Source organism: Choristoneura fumiferana, chromosome 28 (genome assembly GCF_025370935.1).
Source record: "Choristoneura fumiferana chromosome 28, NRCan_CFum_1, whole genome shotgun sequence".
NCBI classification, from domain to species: Eukaryota; Metazoa; Arthropoda; class Insecta; order Lepidoptera; family Tortricidae; genus Choristoneura; species Choristoneura fumiferana.
This window is the reverse complement of record NC_133499.1, coordinates 6,043,045-6,056,223: the sequence shown is the minus strand read 5'-3', so window position 1 is coordinate 6,056,223 and position 13,179 is coordinate 6,043,045. Positions and strand designations below refer to the sequence as shown.

Here is a 13,179-nt window from a genome sequence, read left to right as displayed (position 1 = left end):
AAAACTATCCTACGGGTATGTCTGTCACCGGGACTCAAGCTATCTGTATACCGAATTTCATCTAAATCGGTTCAGCGGTTTAGACGTGATGAAGTAACAAACAGACAAACAGACTTACAAACTTTCGCATTTATAATATTAGTGGGATTGTAAAAAATCTCTTTGCCACGAATGCTACAGTACAACATACCTACATCTGATTAAGATTGGTTTTTTGGAATCTTTTTGTATTTTTTATTTCAACTCCAAATTTTTGTTACTTTTACGGCCATCCCGTAAAACCCATATCGAAAATACAAACATACATATAGATGCACAGAAAAATAAGACCAGCGCTGGGAATCGAACCCAGGTCCTCGGCATTCCGCTATACCTCTCCGTGCTATACCTCTACACCATCGCTGGACAACGGTACAGACACGGGTTTCTCCACGCACCACATATATCTCAGCCTGTTTGTTTCTACATCTGATATTAAAAAATATATTTTTTGCTCGACATCTATGTTTTTGCTACAACCCTAAAATTCTGTCAACAGTTTTTTCTGTCCTTGCGTATATCGGGCATAAAAGATCCGACAGTTGTACACATATGTTTAAATAGTTTCTAGTGATTGCATCTAATTACGATTACGAAGTTAACTGTATCAAGAGCAACTCTATGACTACCTATTACAATTCAAATATTACCAACATTCATAATACATACGCAGATATAATGACCCGCAAACGCTCCAACAAAAAGTCGAATATCGGATTTACCCTACGACGCATCAATTTAAAGTATTCGAAATTGTTTCCCGCAGTGAACGTGTAAAAAAAGAAAAAAAATCGCCTGTAGATAGATACATAATAACATAACCCTTCTTCGCCAGTCGAGTAAAAAATATTAACCACACACGTCCACGTATGAGTAAGCTAAACAAATAATAAATGTTAATGTTTAAGGAACAATCGCAGACGCTTTAAAATGTCATTGTATGATAAAGAGTGACGTCAACGTATAGGAAGAGGATGCACTAATGTTGCCAGAGGGTGGCGTGTCAAATTAAGTGGCGTGGCACCGTTACTAACTACCACCAGTATTTCCGGTCTAGTACAACTTCTCTTCTTCGTCGTCACACTCTTAGCTGGTGGCAAGCTTTACAATCCGTCGCCATTCCTCCTGTACTACCGTAAACTGCTTCAACTTTGCCCTCTGGCCCCAACATTGCCTGATTCGATTTAGAGTCGATAACTCAGCACTTCCCTTGTAGATAAAAGTTTAAAACCTATAATAGTGCTAAGTTATCGACTCTAAATCAAATCAGGCAATGTTGGGCCCAGAGGGCAAAGTTGAAGTACTTAGTTTACGGTACATACTTATAGCCCTTCTCGAACATTCGTGGAGTGGACAGCTGAGCGCAGCTTTTAACTTGGTCCGTCCAACCCATGGGCGACCTGCCGCGTGCTCTCGTGCCTTCAACCTTCCCTTGAACCACAACTCGTTCCACAAATGTGTCCTCTCGACGTGTGACGTGTATAAATTTCTCTTCTCGAAAAAAATTCTCGATAGTAGGTACATGATTGATTGAGAGATTGCTTGAGAATTATTAGTAGTTTAAGAGTAATAAGCAGCCGCAATAGAGTAGGTATAAATAAATAAAACATACCTAAACTTAGAAGATTCCGTACACAATACGAAATCCTTAGAAAAATATTACTTGATTTTTCGTAATGGCTACGGAACCCTATCTTGGGCGTGTCCGACACGCCCTTGGCCGTTTTTTTATTGTAACAATTTGATATGGGTATCTAGTTTCCGTTTTTTGTACTATATACACTAATTTATGTAGTAAGTGAAACCACAAAATTCCTATGTCACTAACGTATATCGTGACTCATTCCGGTAGAAATCAATTTGAATCGGCGCACACGCATCACTCAGACCGTATCGTCTAACAGGGTTCCTAAACTTTAAAGATAACGGACACCAACCAAATACCTTTTATTTTATGGACCTTCATATCAAATGATTACAAATCAACACAACAATTTATATGAGATTTTATTTTTAAGAATTATGTAATACTAGACTCAGTCCGCGCAGAATTCGGTTTTCAATATCCCACTGGAACTATGAAATTTTCCGGAATAAAATATCCTATGTCCTTCCCCGGGACTCAATCTACCTGTACACCAAATTTCATCTTAATCGGTTCAGCGGTTTAGACGTGATGAAGTAACAAACAAACAAATAAACAAACGACTAACAAACTTTCGCATTTATTATATTCGTGGGATAAGTTTTTGGTAAAGATTTCATGCTGACTGTACTTTTTATTGACTGTACTTGTATTGTCACCCAAACTACATTTGCATACCAAATTTCAAGTCGATGCCATTAACCGTTGAAGAGTTCTGTCCTGTGGAGACGTTACTGGCTAGGCTACCAGGATGTCACTACCAGATTATTGTATTGTCACGCAATTAACATAAGTATACCAAATTTCAAGTCAATCCAGATCAAGATCAATCAAGAATTTAACTTACAAGATTTGATCACAGACAGACAGACAGACAGACAGCAGAGACAGACAGACAACGGGACAGGTGAAACTAAAAATAAAAGCTTGCAATAATAAGTTTCTCTAAATCAGTGTTCTCTAACCACATATTTTGTACTTTTTCAAAATAAGTAATATTTGTAACCGTATTTAACAGCTTAATATTAATAGTTTTAGCGGAACCCTGATCACTATTCTACGGAACCCACTATGGGAATCCCTTGTCTAAACTCACTGGCACTGATACTATTCGCCATCTCTTTCTACCCTCATATTATCCTATACTATAGGTTCTTCTGAACAGAAGTTTTTTCGATTCGATTTGTAGCATTCGAACATGGCGGATGTAGACAATATCTAATTTTGCTATTTCTGTTTCTTTGGCTAGTTGAAGTATAATTTTGATAGTGTTTTATGTGGCGCTAACCTTAACAGTGAACAGTGATCACAAAATTCTATATTGCTCTCGTGTCTGACATTTTTTAATGCGCAAGTTGTCTCCACGTGGTTTCTGGAATTTTACTATCAAGTTGCAAAAACTACAACCATCGTACAGCCCTCTCAAAGAGAGTTTATTTGACACTGACGAAATTGTCCTATTAATTAGGACAGAAAAGCCATATTTTAAAAGAGAAGAAGAAGAAGTTTTTTTCCAAACATTCATAGTGCTTGTTATGGCCTAAAATTGAACAAAGATATTTTGACTTTGACTTTGAATTTGCCCAACTCGTTCATTTCAACCTTTGGGCCTTGGTCGTCCGACACATAAAAATTTATGAAAGAAGTGTCGGACAAACTAATCCGGCATATCTGGCGACCAAAGAGCAGGCTTTTTTCTTGCCCAAAGACTGAGCCTTGCAGTGCAACGAGGCAACGCCGCTAGCGTCTTAGGCACAATGCCCCGCGCTGCGCTGCTTTGATGAGGAAGCCCGTTTTAGTTAATTTATATGTTTTTTTTATTTTTATTAAAATTCATTGTTTCAATAAACTCACAATTACTCGTTCATAGTAATTTGCCCATTTATTTTCGTACTAAGAATTAGGCAAAACGCACCATCATCATCATCGTCTCGGTGGTGGACGACCCACGCTGCGCTTGCCAATCCGCGGTCTTCACTCGAGAACCTTTCGACCCCAACTAAACTGCACGCTAGCTGGCAATTTGCCCAACTTACAGTTAATTTGCCCAGCTATGTCGTACTAACAGAGTCAGCGGGCAAAACGCATTGGAGCATCATCTAGAGCATACATTAAGATATTTGCATACACTTTGAGGTTAATTACATTACCCTCGGCTATTCTTGCGTGAACTATGTTGAACTGAAATGTTTTTCTTTAAATTTCCATGGGATTTCCTAACAACTGCAGCGTCTTCATTTATGTTGATCAGTCGAACAAATTATGTTATTCATTATACAGTCACCAGCACCCATATCTGATATAACAAAGCGTTCATAAATATCTGATTACTACTCAATTCTTATGGCCGGTAGGACGCTGCGTGCTCCGCCTTGCCTTGCATATTTTTAATGTCGGATAGAAACAAAAAGTTGCAAAACCCTCGAATTTGTCACTTCAAAGTTCAATATCTCAAAAACGGCTAAACGTGACCGAAACATGTCCAAGAACCATCGCTACCTGATTTCAAATAAAAAAACCGTATCCAAATCGGTCCACCCGTTTCAAGAGCTACTACGCAGACAGACACACATAGCGGTCAAACTTATAAAACCCCTCTTTTTGCATCGGGGGTTAAGAATAGTTGAAAATCGGTCCACGATTTGCGGAATTAACGCGTACCTAACAAACACAAAAAACGTACAGTCGAATGCTACCAACTGCATTAGCGAATGATTACCAACCTCCTCCTTTTTTTAATTCGTTTAAAAAATGAGCCAAATGGCCATTGGACTCCTGCACCGAGGGTTCCGAATATTCTAAAAAATCAAACTGACTACGTCTAAAATGTCTAAGAAACCTGTTTTAGTTCATAAATAAGTAAATGATAAATCACCAAATGACAAAGTTTTTTTTCCTTAAACTGACTCACGCTTGACCAGTTATCATTTGTTTATGTGCTCTTTGTGTATGTGTGTGTATACTTATCTATATGATTCCAAGCACGAGGTTTGTACATTTATAAGTTATTAAAAGAGAAAAAAATTAAGAAATTCTATATATCTCATCCACGAAGTGTTCGGAAAAAATTGTAATGATGAGACGTTTAAGGCACCTCCCGGCGTAAGTGCTTTGTGCATACACACTTATCTACAAGTGTTTTATCTTCTTTAACATGCATAAGACCACTTTCTACGTCAGTTACTGCCTATTTGACTTATTTAAAGTTAAGCCCGAACTGATACTAACGTCTTAGTCATAGTTACATTAGTTTTATGTGGTGAAATTAGAAACGCGATAACTAATGCACACTTTGTGAAAAATACATTAAGAAATAACACTTCAGTTTTGATATAGGCACTATGGACTGTGTCCTTAGCTTTTCTAGAAAAAAAAAAAAAAAAGTTTAAGGACTTTCTACGGAGGTTATTGACCCTTATTAAAGGATATGATTATGATAAGAAAGTTGAGGTACGGAGTTCGATTCCCACAAGAAACGAGACAGGTATTTTTTTATGAATAAAAACATCACATTAACATAACTTAAGTATTCAAGATAGTTAATTATAGCGTAGCATGCGAAGAAAGTAGTAAGTACCTACTTAATACAGACGTATTTATACGCGTGGACCAAATTGATGTTTGCTAACTTTTTTTGTACTAGGTAAATAAACTTTCATAAAACTAAGTATAAACAGAGTAAATTATCCTTTCCATTGATTTCAGGAACATGTATTTCATTTAAATAGATTTTATCGATTAAAATACTTTGTTTATCCTTCAACCGATAATTATACTTTTAATTTAATCTACCCACGAACTTTGAAAACGTGTTATCTAGCTACCGCTAGATCTTTTAACGCACACAATAGCGTTTTCGATAGTCTAGAATTAAAGGATAGAGTTAAAATTATAGGAAACGGGCTAAAAATTCAAAAGTTTCACAAAACAAAGAGGATCTCAAACCTGTTTGCTAAAAATCTCACGACTGCAAATTCGCGCGGCCGGCGAAGCAAGTTTTTTTTATTCAACTTTTTTAATAGCCCAACAACTTGGTTATACTGCCAAAACGGGATAAAAATGTGAATTTGACTAATATAAAGATGGAAATTACTTACGTTTATTTGATTTTGTTGCACAATATAATCCTTAACTTAATTCTGATAGCACAGGTATTTAAAACCGCGATGTCTGGCGGACTCGTGACCAAGCGGGCATTAGCACTTGCAGTACTGCCAACGTAACGAAGTTTATCAATAGTTCACGTTGCTGTCTGATTTGCAATGTTTCCAGCACAAAAAAAAATTAAACGATAAATTACCTTTTTTATTTTTGATCTTTGTTAGCATAATATGCTAAGCATAATAACATTTAGCAAGTTCAAATTGGTTATTTTATAATTTTAAGTTGTTGAATATCAATAAAGAAATAATTTATCACGTACTTATATTTAAACCGCCTAGAAATATTGTTGGAGTGTTGTTCTTTATTTCAGTAAAATTATTGATTTATTGATAAATTGAAAATGTTTTTCTTTAGCACGATTTAGAGATTTTGTTTTTTTAAATTTCATTCTAAATGTCGTTAAAATTGTAACTCAAACAACCCCACAACAAATTCAAAAATTATTTGGAACAGTGGCGGTTAACCGTCAAAACTCGAAAACGTTTGCTTCTTTTGAGAAGCGCAGCGGAATTTAATAGAAATAGTCGGTTTATTGCTGTTCTAGTATTATTTTACAATGGAATCCGTCGAAGAACGATTGAACAAGTTACGAGATGAACGTATTGCAAGGGAAAAGGCTAGAATTGACAAGGTAAATTATTTTCTTTACATCTAATCAAAAAATCTTGTTTTATGCAATTTATTTGGTCTTCTTATTATTGTGAGTTCTTATGATTATTTTATAGTCGTTTAATTAAGGTTTCTACTGTTATAACTTATTCATTATAGCTTATATAACGAAAATTACTGATTCTTTCATTTTTCAGTTGCGCGAACTGAATCTCAAAAAATACAACAAAAATGAACCATCGAGCATCCCGAAGCCTTCTTTGAATATATCCACGGCCAATAAGACTGTCAAAAGTGACAATAAGCCAAAGTTCGACATAATTAAAAGCAATATTGAGAAATGTGCCTCAAACCCAGTAAAGAACAATTTTCATGTAAACGGGACTTCGAAACGACTGGTTTCAGCTCCCGTGCCTAAAAAACTAGAAAATAAATCTCAAATGCACAAACCCATTGTAAGTAAATATGAAAAGCCAACTAACACCAACAAAATACTTGAAATGAAAACATTTAATAACAATATACCGAAAAACAATACAAAGAATTTTGTGAACAGCAATAAAATTGTAGCCAAACCAGAACCGAAAATGCCTGTCAATATGGAGTCAAAGACTGCAAGGAAAAGCTTAGCGCCTATAAAATTTAGCCAGCCTAAAGTAACAGAGAAACCAAAGTTGGAAACTTCCAGAAAAAGCATGCTGCCAACAAAAGTAAGCGAGAGCCGAGAGTCGGTGTTTGACCGCTTGTACAAGCCAAAAACGCTACAAAAAAAAGATTTAAACGATGTTACGAGGCTACAGAAAGACCCCGTTTTCTTACAAAAAGTGTTACATCAAGGCAGTCTTATTGCTAATAAACGTCACACTGTGTTCGAACCAAAAGTAAAAGCTGCTCCAGTACGTAGATCAATATCAGCTGTACATTTCAAAAGAATAAGCAAAAAAGAACTTGGCAACTGCTTCCACAAATGGTCCTCTATCGGTGAGAAGCTAAACGAAGTACATTTGACAAATATAAATGAAGACGACTCTGTGAAACAAGATGTAGTAACATCCGCCATCAAAAGCGAGCGGAAAAAGGTCCGTTTGCAAACACCATCTTCGTTCAACACACCTCAGCCGGAGGAGCTCCAGAACCGTCTCTCAAAGTGGCTCAAATCTCGTGGGAAATCCATAGATTCCTACCACCATTTACAATGCTTTGGCATCCACCATTTAGCGGCAAAACCGTTCAAACCTCTATATTTACCACCTGAACCTATTCATGATAATAACGATGATGAAAATAAAGAAAACATAGCACTAGAGCATGATAGTGACAATGAATCATACTCGGATAACATGAACGATCGTGCCAATGATTTTGATGATGTTAAGAACAAGTGGCGTAGTAGAGTCAGCTATGCCAGCGACAGTATTATGAATGACAGTCATGACACTACGCTGAACTCGGATGAGCTGCCGGTTGATGATTTGCTTTTAGGAGCCCTGAATGATCTTACAGAGTTGCTGAGAGAGGTAAAATAGCTATGACACTAAGCTTTCGTTAGTTATCCTGTTAGTATATGGATCTAATCTTGGAAGTCCAATTCACCTTGGTAGATTTACTTCAACTTAACTTTGTACAGATGATATGTAGACAAGATCAGAAGTATTTATTCTTTTATTACCTTTATTAGGATGACCATGTATCCTATTCTTGTAATTTAGTAAATAGTAGAAAAATTGCATGGGATCTCACCCTATTGAATTCAATTTTGGCTAGTTATTATGTTTTTCAAGTCCTTGTCTCAATTAAAAATCATCAAATCACAATGATATCACTTTTAAGCTCCTAATTTCACAGGAACATCAAAAAATAAGGAATTAAAATGATTACTAAAAAAATCAGAAAACCCTATTGCCTCAAATAGTTTTTTTTTTCTGAGCAGACTTACTGTTCGCCTGAATGCTTTTATAGTCACAGCCAGAGAGGCCGCTCAGTAAGGGGTACAGAATGGCGATAAGAAATAAGATATGTCTCGAAATAAACATATTTCTCTTAAAATTGAGAAAAAAATTGTCTTAGAAAAAGATAAGTAGTTTTTTGTTTTAAAAATATTGCATTAGCCTAAGTAAATATTTTTTTTGTAATAACGAAATATTTTGAGAAAGTGCTCTGTCTTCTTTGAAGAAATCCTTTTTACTTGTATTCTGGCTAAGCTCTTAAATATATGATGATGATGATGCCAAAGGCTGCTCCTATTCAGCCCACCTCGGACTTTGGATACTAAGAGTGAGTTATAAGCTTAGTACTCCCTTTTTTCCAGGGCTTTGACTGGGAGCAATGCGCTCGCTGGCTCCGGGCTTTACGGGAGAGGTTCCCCGACGCGCCGCGCCGCGCCGCCTATTGGGAGTGCCGGGCTGCGCTGGAGGAGCGCCGCGGAGACCTGCCGGCCTCCGTGCAGTGCTGGGAGGAGGCCATTGCTAAGGGGACTAAGGTGGGTTCGAGAGGATCCTTTCTCAAACACTAGAAATCATTGACTGAATTTCATTTGTCTGAAAATGATTCAAAGTATTATCATTATTCTGCGAAGAGGCCTGTGCCCAGCAGTGGGATGGGTATAGGCTGGGATGATGCTGATGATTATCGTTATTCCGATGACAGATTTAATAAATTTTCTATCTACTATTTCACGTTTAATATAGTATTGTTTGTCCGCAACTTTTCCCGTCTCATTCACTTGCTCTATGAACTGTTCGTTTTTTTTTTTTTTTTTTTCAACCCTAAGTGCACCTGTGTGCCTATGCCAGCCTCATTGGAAGACTCGATGATTTTGTTTTTTAGCCTGTGTTTCATTTACCCAATGGTACTTTTGATAATTCTTATGGTTGAATTTTCAGTATATTTTTTAGTTCAAAAATACTGCCAGAAAAGTACTAGGTTTGAACTGCAACCTAACAGAACCGAACTGCTACCACAGTAAAGTAGGTTAGGTTAGAACTGCGACCCTAACATGATGCCAGCAAAATAAGCTTGCAATGTTTTGTCCACAGCATTCAGTAGTGGACGCGAATCTGGACCAACTGCTGGACAAGTTCATGCAGCTCAAGATAAGCCCCAGCGGTGGGCGGCGCGAGCGGCCCGACCCCAAACTTGTGGACGTCAAGAATGTGTTCAAGAGCACGATCATACGGTTCGCTGTGCAGCAGGCTAAGCTGTAAGTTGACTTAGGCTACTCACGCAGCGAAGCAAGAAACTAATGCGGAGTGGAGTTTCAGAACAAATTCCCAACTTAACAGATTTTTAACTCAACATTCACAACTCAACATAATCTCCACTCAACATACTCCCAACTCAATAGATTCACAACTCAAGGATTCCCAGCTCAACAGATTCTCAATTCAACAGATTCTCAACTCAACAGACTCCCAACCCAACAGATTCTCAACTCAACAGACTACTCAACAGATTCTCAACTCAACAGACTCCCAACCCAACAGATTCTCAACTCAACAGACTCTACTCAACAGATTCACATCTCAATATATTCACAACTCAACGGATTCACACCTCAACAGAATCTCGACTCAACATACTCCCAACTTAAAAAAAATTCAACTCAACAGACTCCTAACTCATCAGATTCTCAACTCAATTGATTCTCAACTCAACAGATTCTCAACTGACCAGACTCTCTTCTCAACAGATTCCCAGCTCATTTTACTTAAAACGGTTTGAGGTTCACTGTGCTGGCTGAAAATCAGCGTTAACCTTTTCGTCGCCACGTCAAATACAAAAGACATCATCCATACGCCAGGCTTCTATATTGCAATGCCTAAAATTGAACCTTAACACAATTGAACGAAGGTGCTTTTGTATTGAAGTAATGGACGTATATATAGGTCGTTGGCGTGGAACCTGCGGTGCGTATATTTTATATGAGTCGTTGGCGTCGAAAAGGTTAAGGTATTTTAACGCTTCCATTATGCTAAGCCAGTATCAAATTCGCAACCGTAATGACACATTCTATCCTTCGTGTTGTCTATTTGTACTTATATTGTTGTGAATTCATGTAATTTCTTTCTTAAAAAAAAACTATCAAAAAGTATCTTTATTAAATTTTAAATCACATTGTACCATCAGCCAAATATGTGGTCTACCACCCTAATCATAAAACAATAATGCCAATAGACGTGTCTGTCAACTTCAGAGTTCGACTTTAGCGACATATTCATTTCATAGAGACTTGTTTAAAAATTGATAGACCACTTATTTGGCTGATGGTACATAACATTAAACAATATCACTAAGCGATTGTTATCAAAAAAAAAACTAGTTAAATAACGCCCCTTGCCATTCCCGGCGCAAAAGTTATAACGCTCTCGGCATTTCCACGTTAGTTAGCTAAAAATAAGGTAAAAGGTAAAAATACTACTTGTTTTTTTCAGACGGCAATCTCAAGATCATCCCAAATACACCATGACGCCGGTCCGCCGCAGCTCGCGTCTCAGCAGCCACTGGAGCTCTAAAAAGACTCCGTTGAAACTATGCTCGTCTGTCAAACAGGCTGATGTGTTTGGTGATGTGCTGTTTGTGCCTAACGCTACGTTATGTGAGACACCCTGAGGTCACGGGGCAAATACCGTCAGAGTCACTTCATCGAAAAAGCAGCTGGTCTAAGAACAAACTGGTCTAAATTGCAAGAGATCTAACAAGCAAGTGGTCTAAGAAGAACTCCAAAGCAATCCATAAAGCACGTCACATCAATTTTGACCATTTTTAACCCCCTCCCCCCTCCATGTCGACGACCGTGATATTGCCGACCGGTTGGCCAAGTGGTTAGAGAACCTGACTACGAAGCTTGAGGTCCCGGGTTCGATTACCGGCCAGGGCAAATATTTGTATGAATAATACGAATGTTTGTTCTCGGGTCTTGGATGTTTAATATGTATTAAGTATGTATTTATCTATATAAGTATGTTTATCCGTTGCCTAGTATCCTAGTATACAGTCAGCAAAAAGATATGAATACAGCCAAAGTGCAAAAAATATGTATACACGACCTTAATGTTCAAGCAATAAAGTCCTGTATACATATTTTCGGCACTTGGCTGTATTCATATCTTTGTTGCTGACTGTACAAGCTTTGCTTAGTTTGGGACTAGGTCAATTGGTGTCAAGTGTCCCATCATATTTATTTACTTATGTCACTCATATTGCTATGAAAATTATTTTCTTCCTGTGTCACAAACCGCCTGACCTGGCTTTTTAGACCACATGCTACTATGAACAGTTGCGTCTTAGATCATTTGCTACTTAGACAAGCTGCTCTTTAAACAAAGTGATACTAACCTAACAAACAGTACAGCCCGGCACGCAAGTGTAACGCTGACTTCTTTTCTGCGCATGTGAGCCGAGCGCCAATGAGGGCTATCGTTTTTTGTCTTTCTAGATGGCGACACTGTAGCGTGAGGTTTTCAAGTGTGGCTTTCAGAGTCTGTTATTACGGGCATTAAAACAAAGTTATTAAAATCATATTTAATACACCTTAAAACCGTACCATAAAAATATCCAGCAACCACAGGTAATGCAAAGTATTCACAAAATTATTCTAATTATTAATAAACGCGGGTTAGCGGGCCAAAAACTATGAGATTTGACATTTCGGAGACCTCACGCTACACTAGCGCCTCTAGCGGCGAATTCATACGCGATAGCCCTCACTGCCAGCCCGCGCGCCCCGCGCGTCGCTCACTCCCCCACGATACCATGTTGTACTGCGCATTAACGGTTACCGCTACACTTGTGCACGCTGTAGTAAGTAAAGACTTGACTTCAAATGCTTGAAGCATTTTTAATTAATAATTAATATTCGTATAAATTAAAATTATGCAATTGAATTGCCTATACTTGTAAAATTATGTGACAATGTATTTAGATTTAAGTTTGTATTAAGTTTTACAGGCGTTTTGAAGAATTTCATGCAGAGACTGTATCTAGCCAATGTACAGCCAAGGAAATTAATTTACGTCCCAGGGTGGAACCTATTCATAATCATTTTTGTCATGATTTCTTTAGCAGATGTATGGAATGTCAACATGACATTAGTAGCACTAAGGTTCCACCCTGGGTAGTGTTCTAATTTCTTTGACTATACGTGTGTGTTCGACTAGCAGCCCTCGATACACAATTTATCGTCGTCTGCGTAATCAATGCTTTAACATTATTCTATGATAAGGGTCGATTAAATTTTCTCTTGTACCTCGTTGCCATGGTACATTGAACACATCTCTGTATTTTGAAGTTCTTGATTACGGCTATTGTGCTCATTTCTGCTAACATGTTAGATACTTACAGATAACTTCCTGATATTTTATCTGGGATCCTGGTTTTAGCTGAAAATATTTTATCAAAATGATTAATTTCTCAACTGTTTCATATGGGCATACGATTTTATTCACTATCATGCACAATCTACGGGAACGCTTTATTTAATAAATCAGGGTTTCTAGGCAGGTAAAATATCGCTAGATGGCGTTAGTATCGGGAGGTCTGTCTGTTTATATGTCTGTCTATAGGTAGTGCCACGAGAGCTGAAGTTGATTGATTACGCACACAGCTACAGTACGTTTACTTGGAGTTAACACTTGGCAGATGGGCGTGCCTTCAGTCAATATTCAACTTTGAGGTCATACAAATAATCGTTTTTACAAATAATCTGTGTAACGTGGGTATACTAA

The 13,179-nt window shown here is 37.6% G+C and overlaps 2 protein-coding genes across 3 annotated transcripts in view; both read left to right on the top strand.

Moving 5' to 3' along the window:
* The window catches only part of LOC141443926 (juvenile hormone esterase-like), a 142,233-nt gene that overhangs the window by 94,934 nt on the left and 34,120 nt on the right, over positions 1 to 13,179 (top strand). The window lies entirely within an intron of this gene.
* Positions 6,297 to 11,434, top strand: LOC141443879 (uncharacterized). Its single transcript, XM_074109241.1, has 5 exons — positions 6,297 to 6,479; positions 6,655 to 7,974; positions 8,766 to 8,936; positions 9,493 to 9,656; positions 10,888 to 11,434. Exons 1-5 carry the CDS (start codon positions 6,405 to 6,407, stop codon positions 11,063 to 11,065), a joined length of 1,908 nt encoding a protein of 635 aa, XP_073965342.1. The 5' UTR covers positions 6,297 to 6,404; the 3' UTR covers positions 11,066 to 11,434.

What these genes read in the sequence shown, in the direction of transcription:
- LOC141443879 (XM_074109241.1), top strand. Translation starts at nt 6,405, where the DNA reads ATGGAATCCGTCGAAGAACGATTGAACAAGTTACGAGATGAACGTATT. An exon ending in TTACAGAGTTGCTGAGAGAG is followed by an intron (nt 7,975 to 8,765) that starts GTAAAATAGCTA and finishes CCTTTTTTCCAG; the next exon opens with GGCTTTGACTGGGAGCAATG. An exon ending in CCATTGCTAAGGGGACTAAG is followed by an intron (nt 8,937 to 9,492) that starts GTGGGTTCGAGA and finishes TTTTGTCCACAG; the next exon opens with CATTCAGTAGTGGACGCGAA.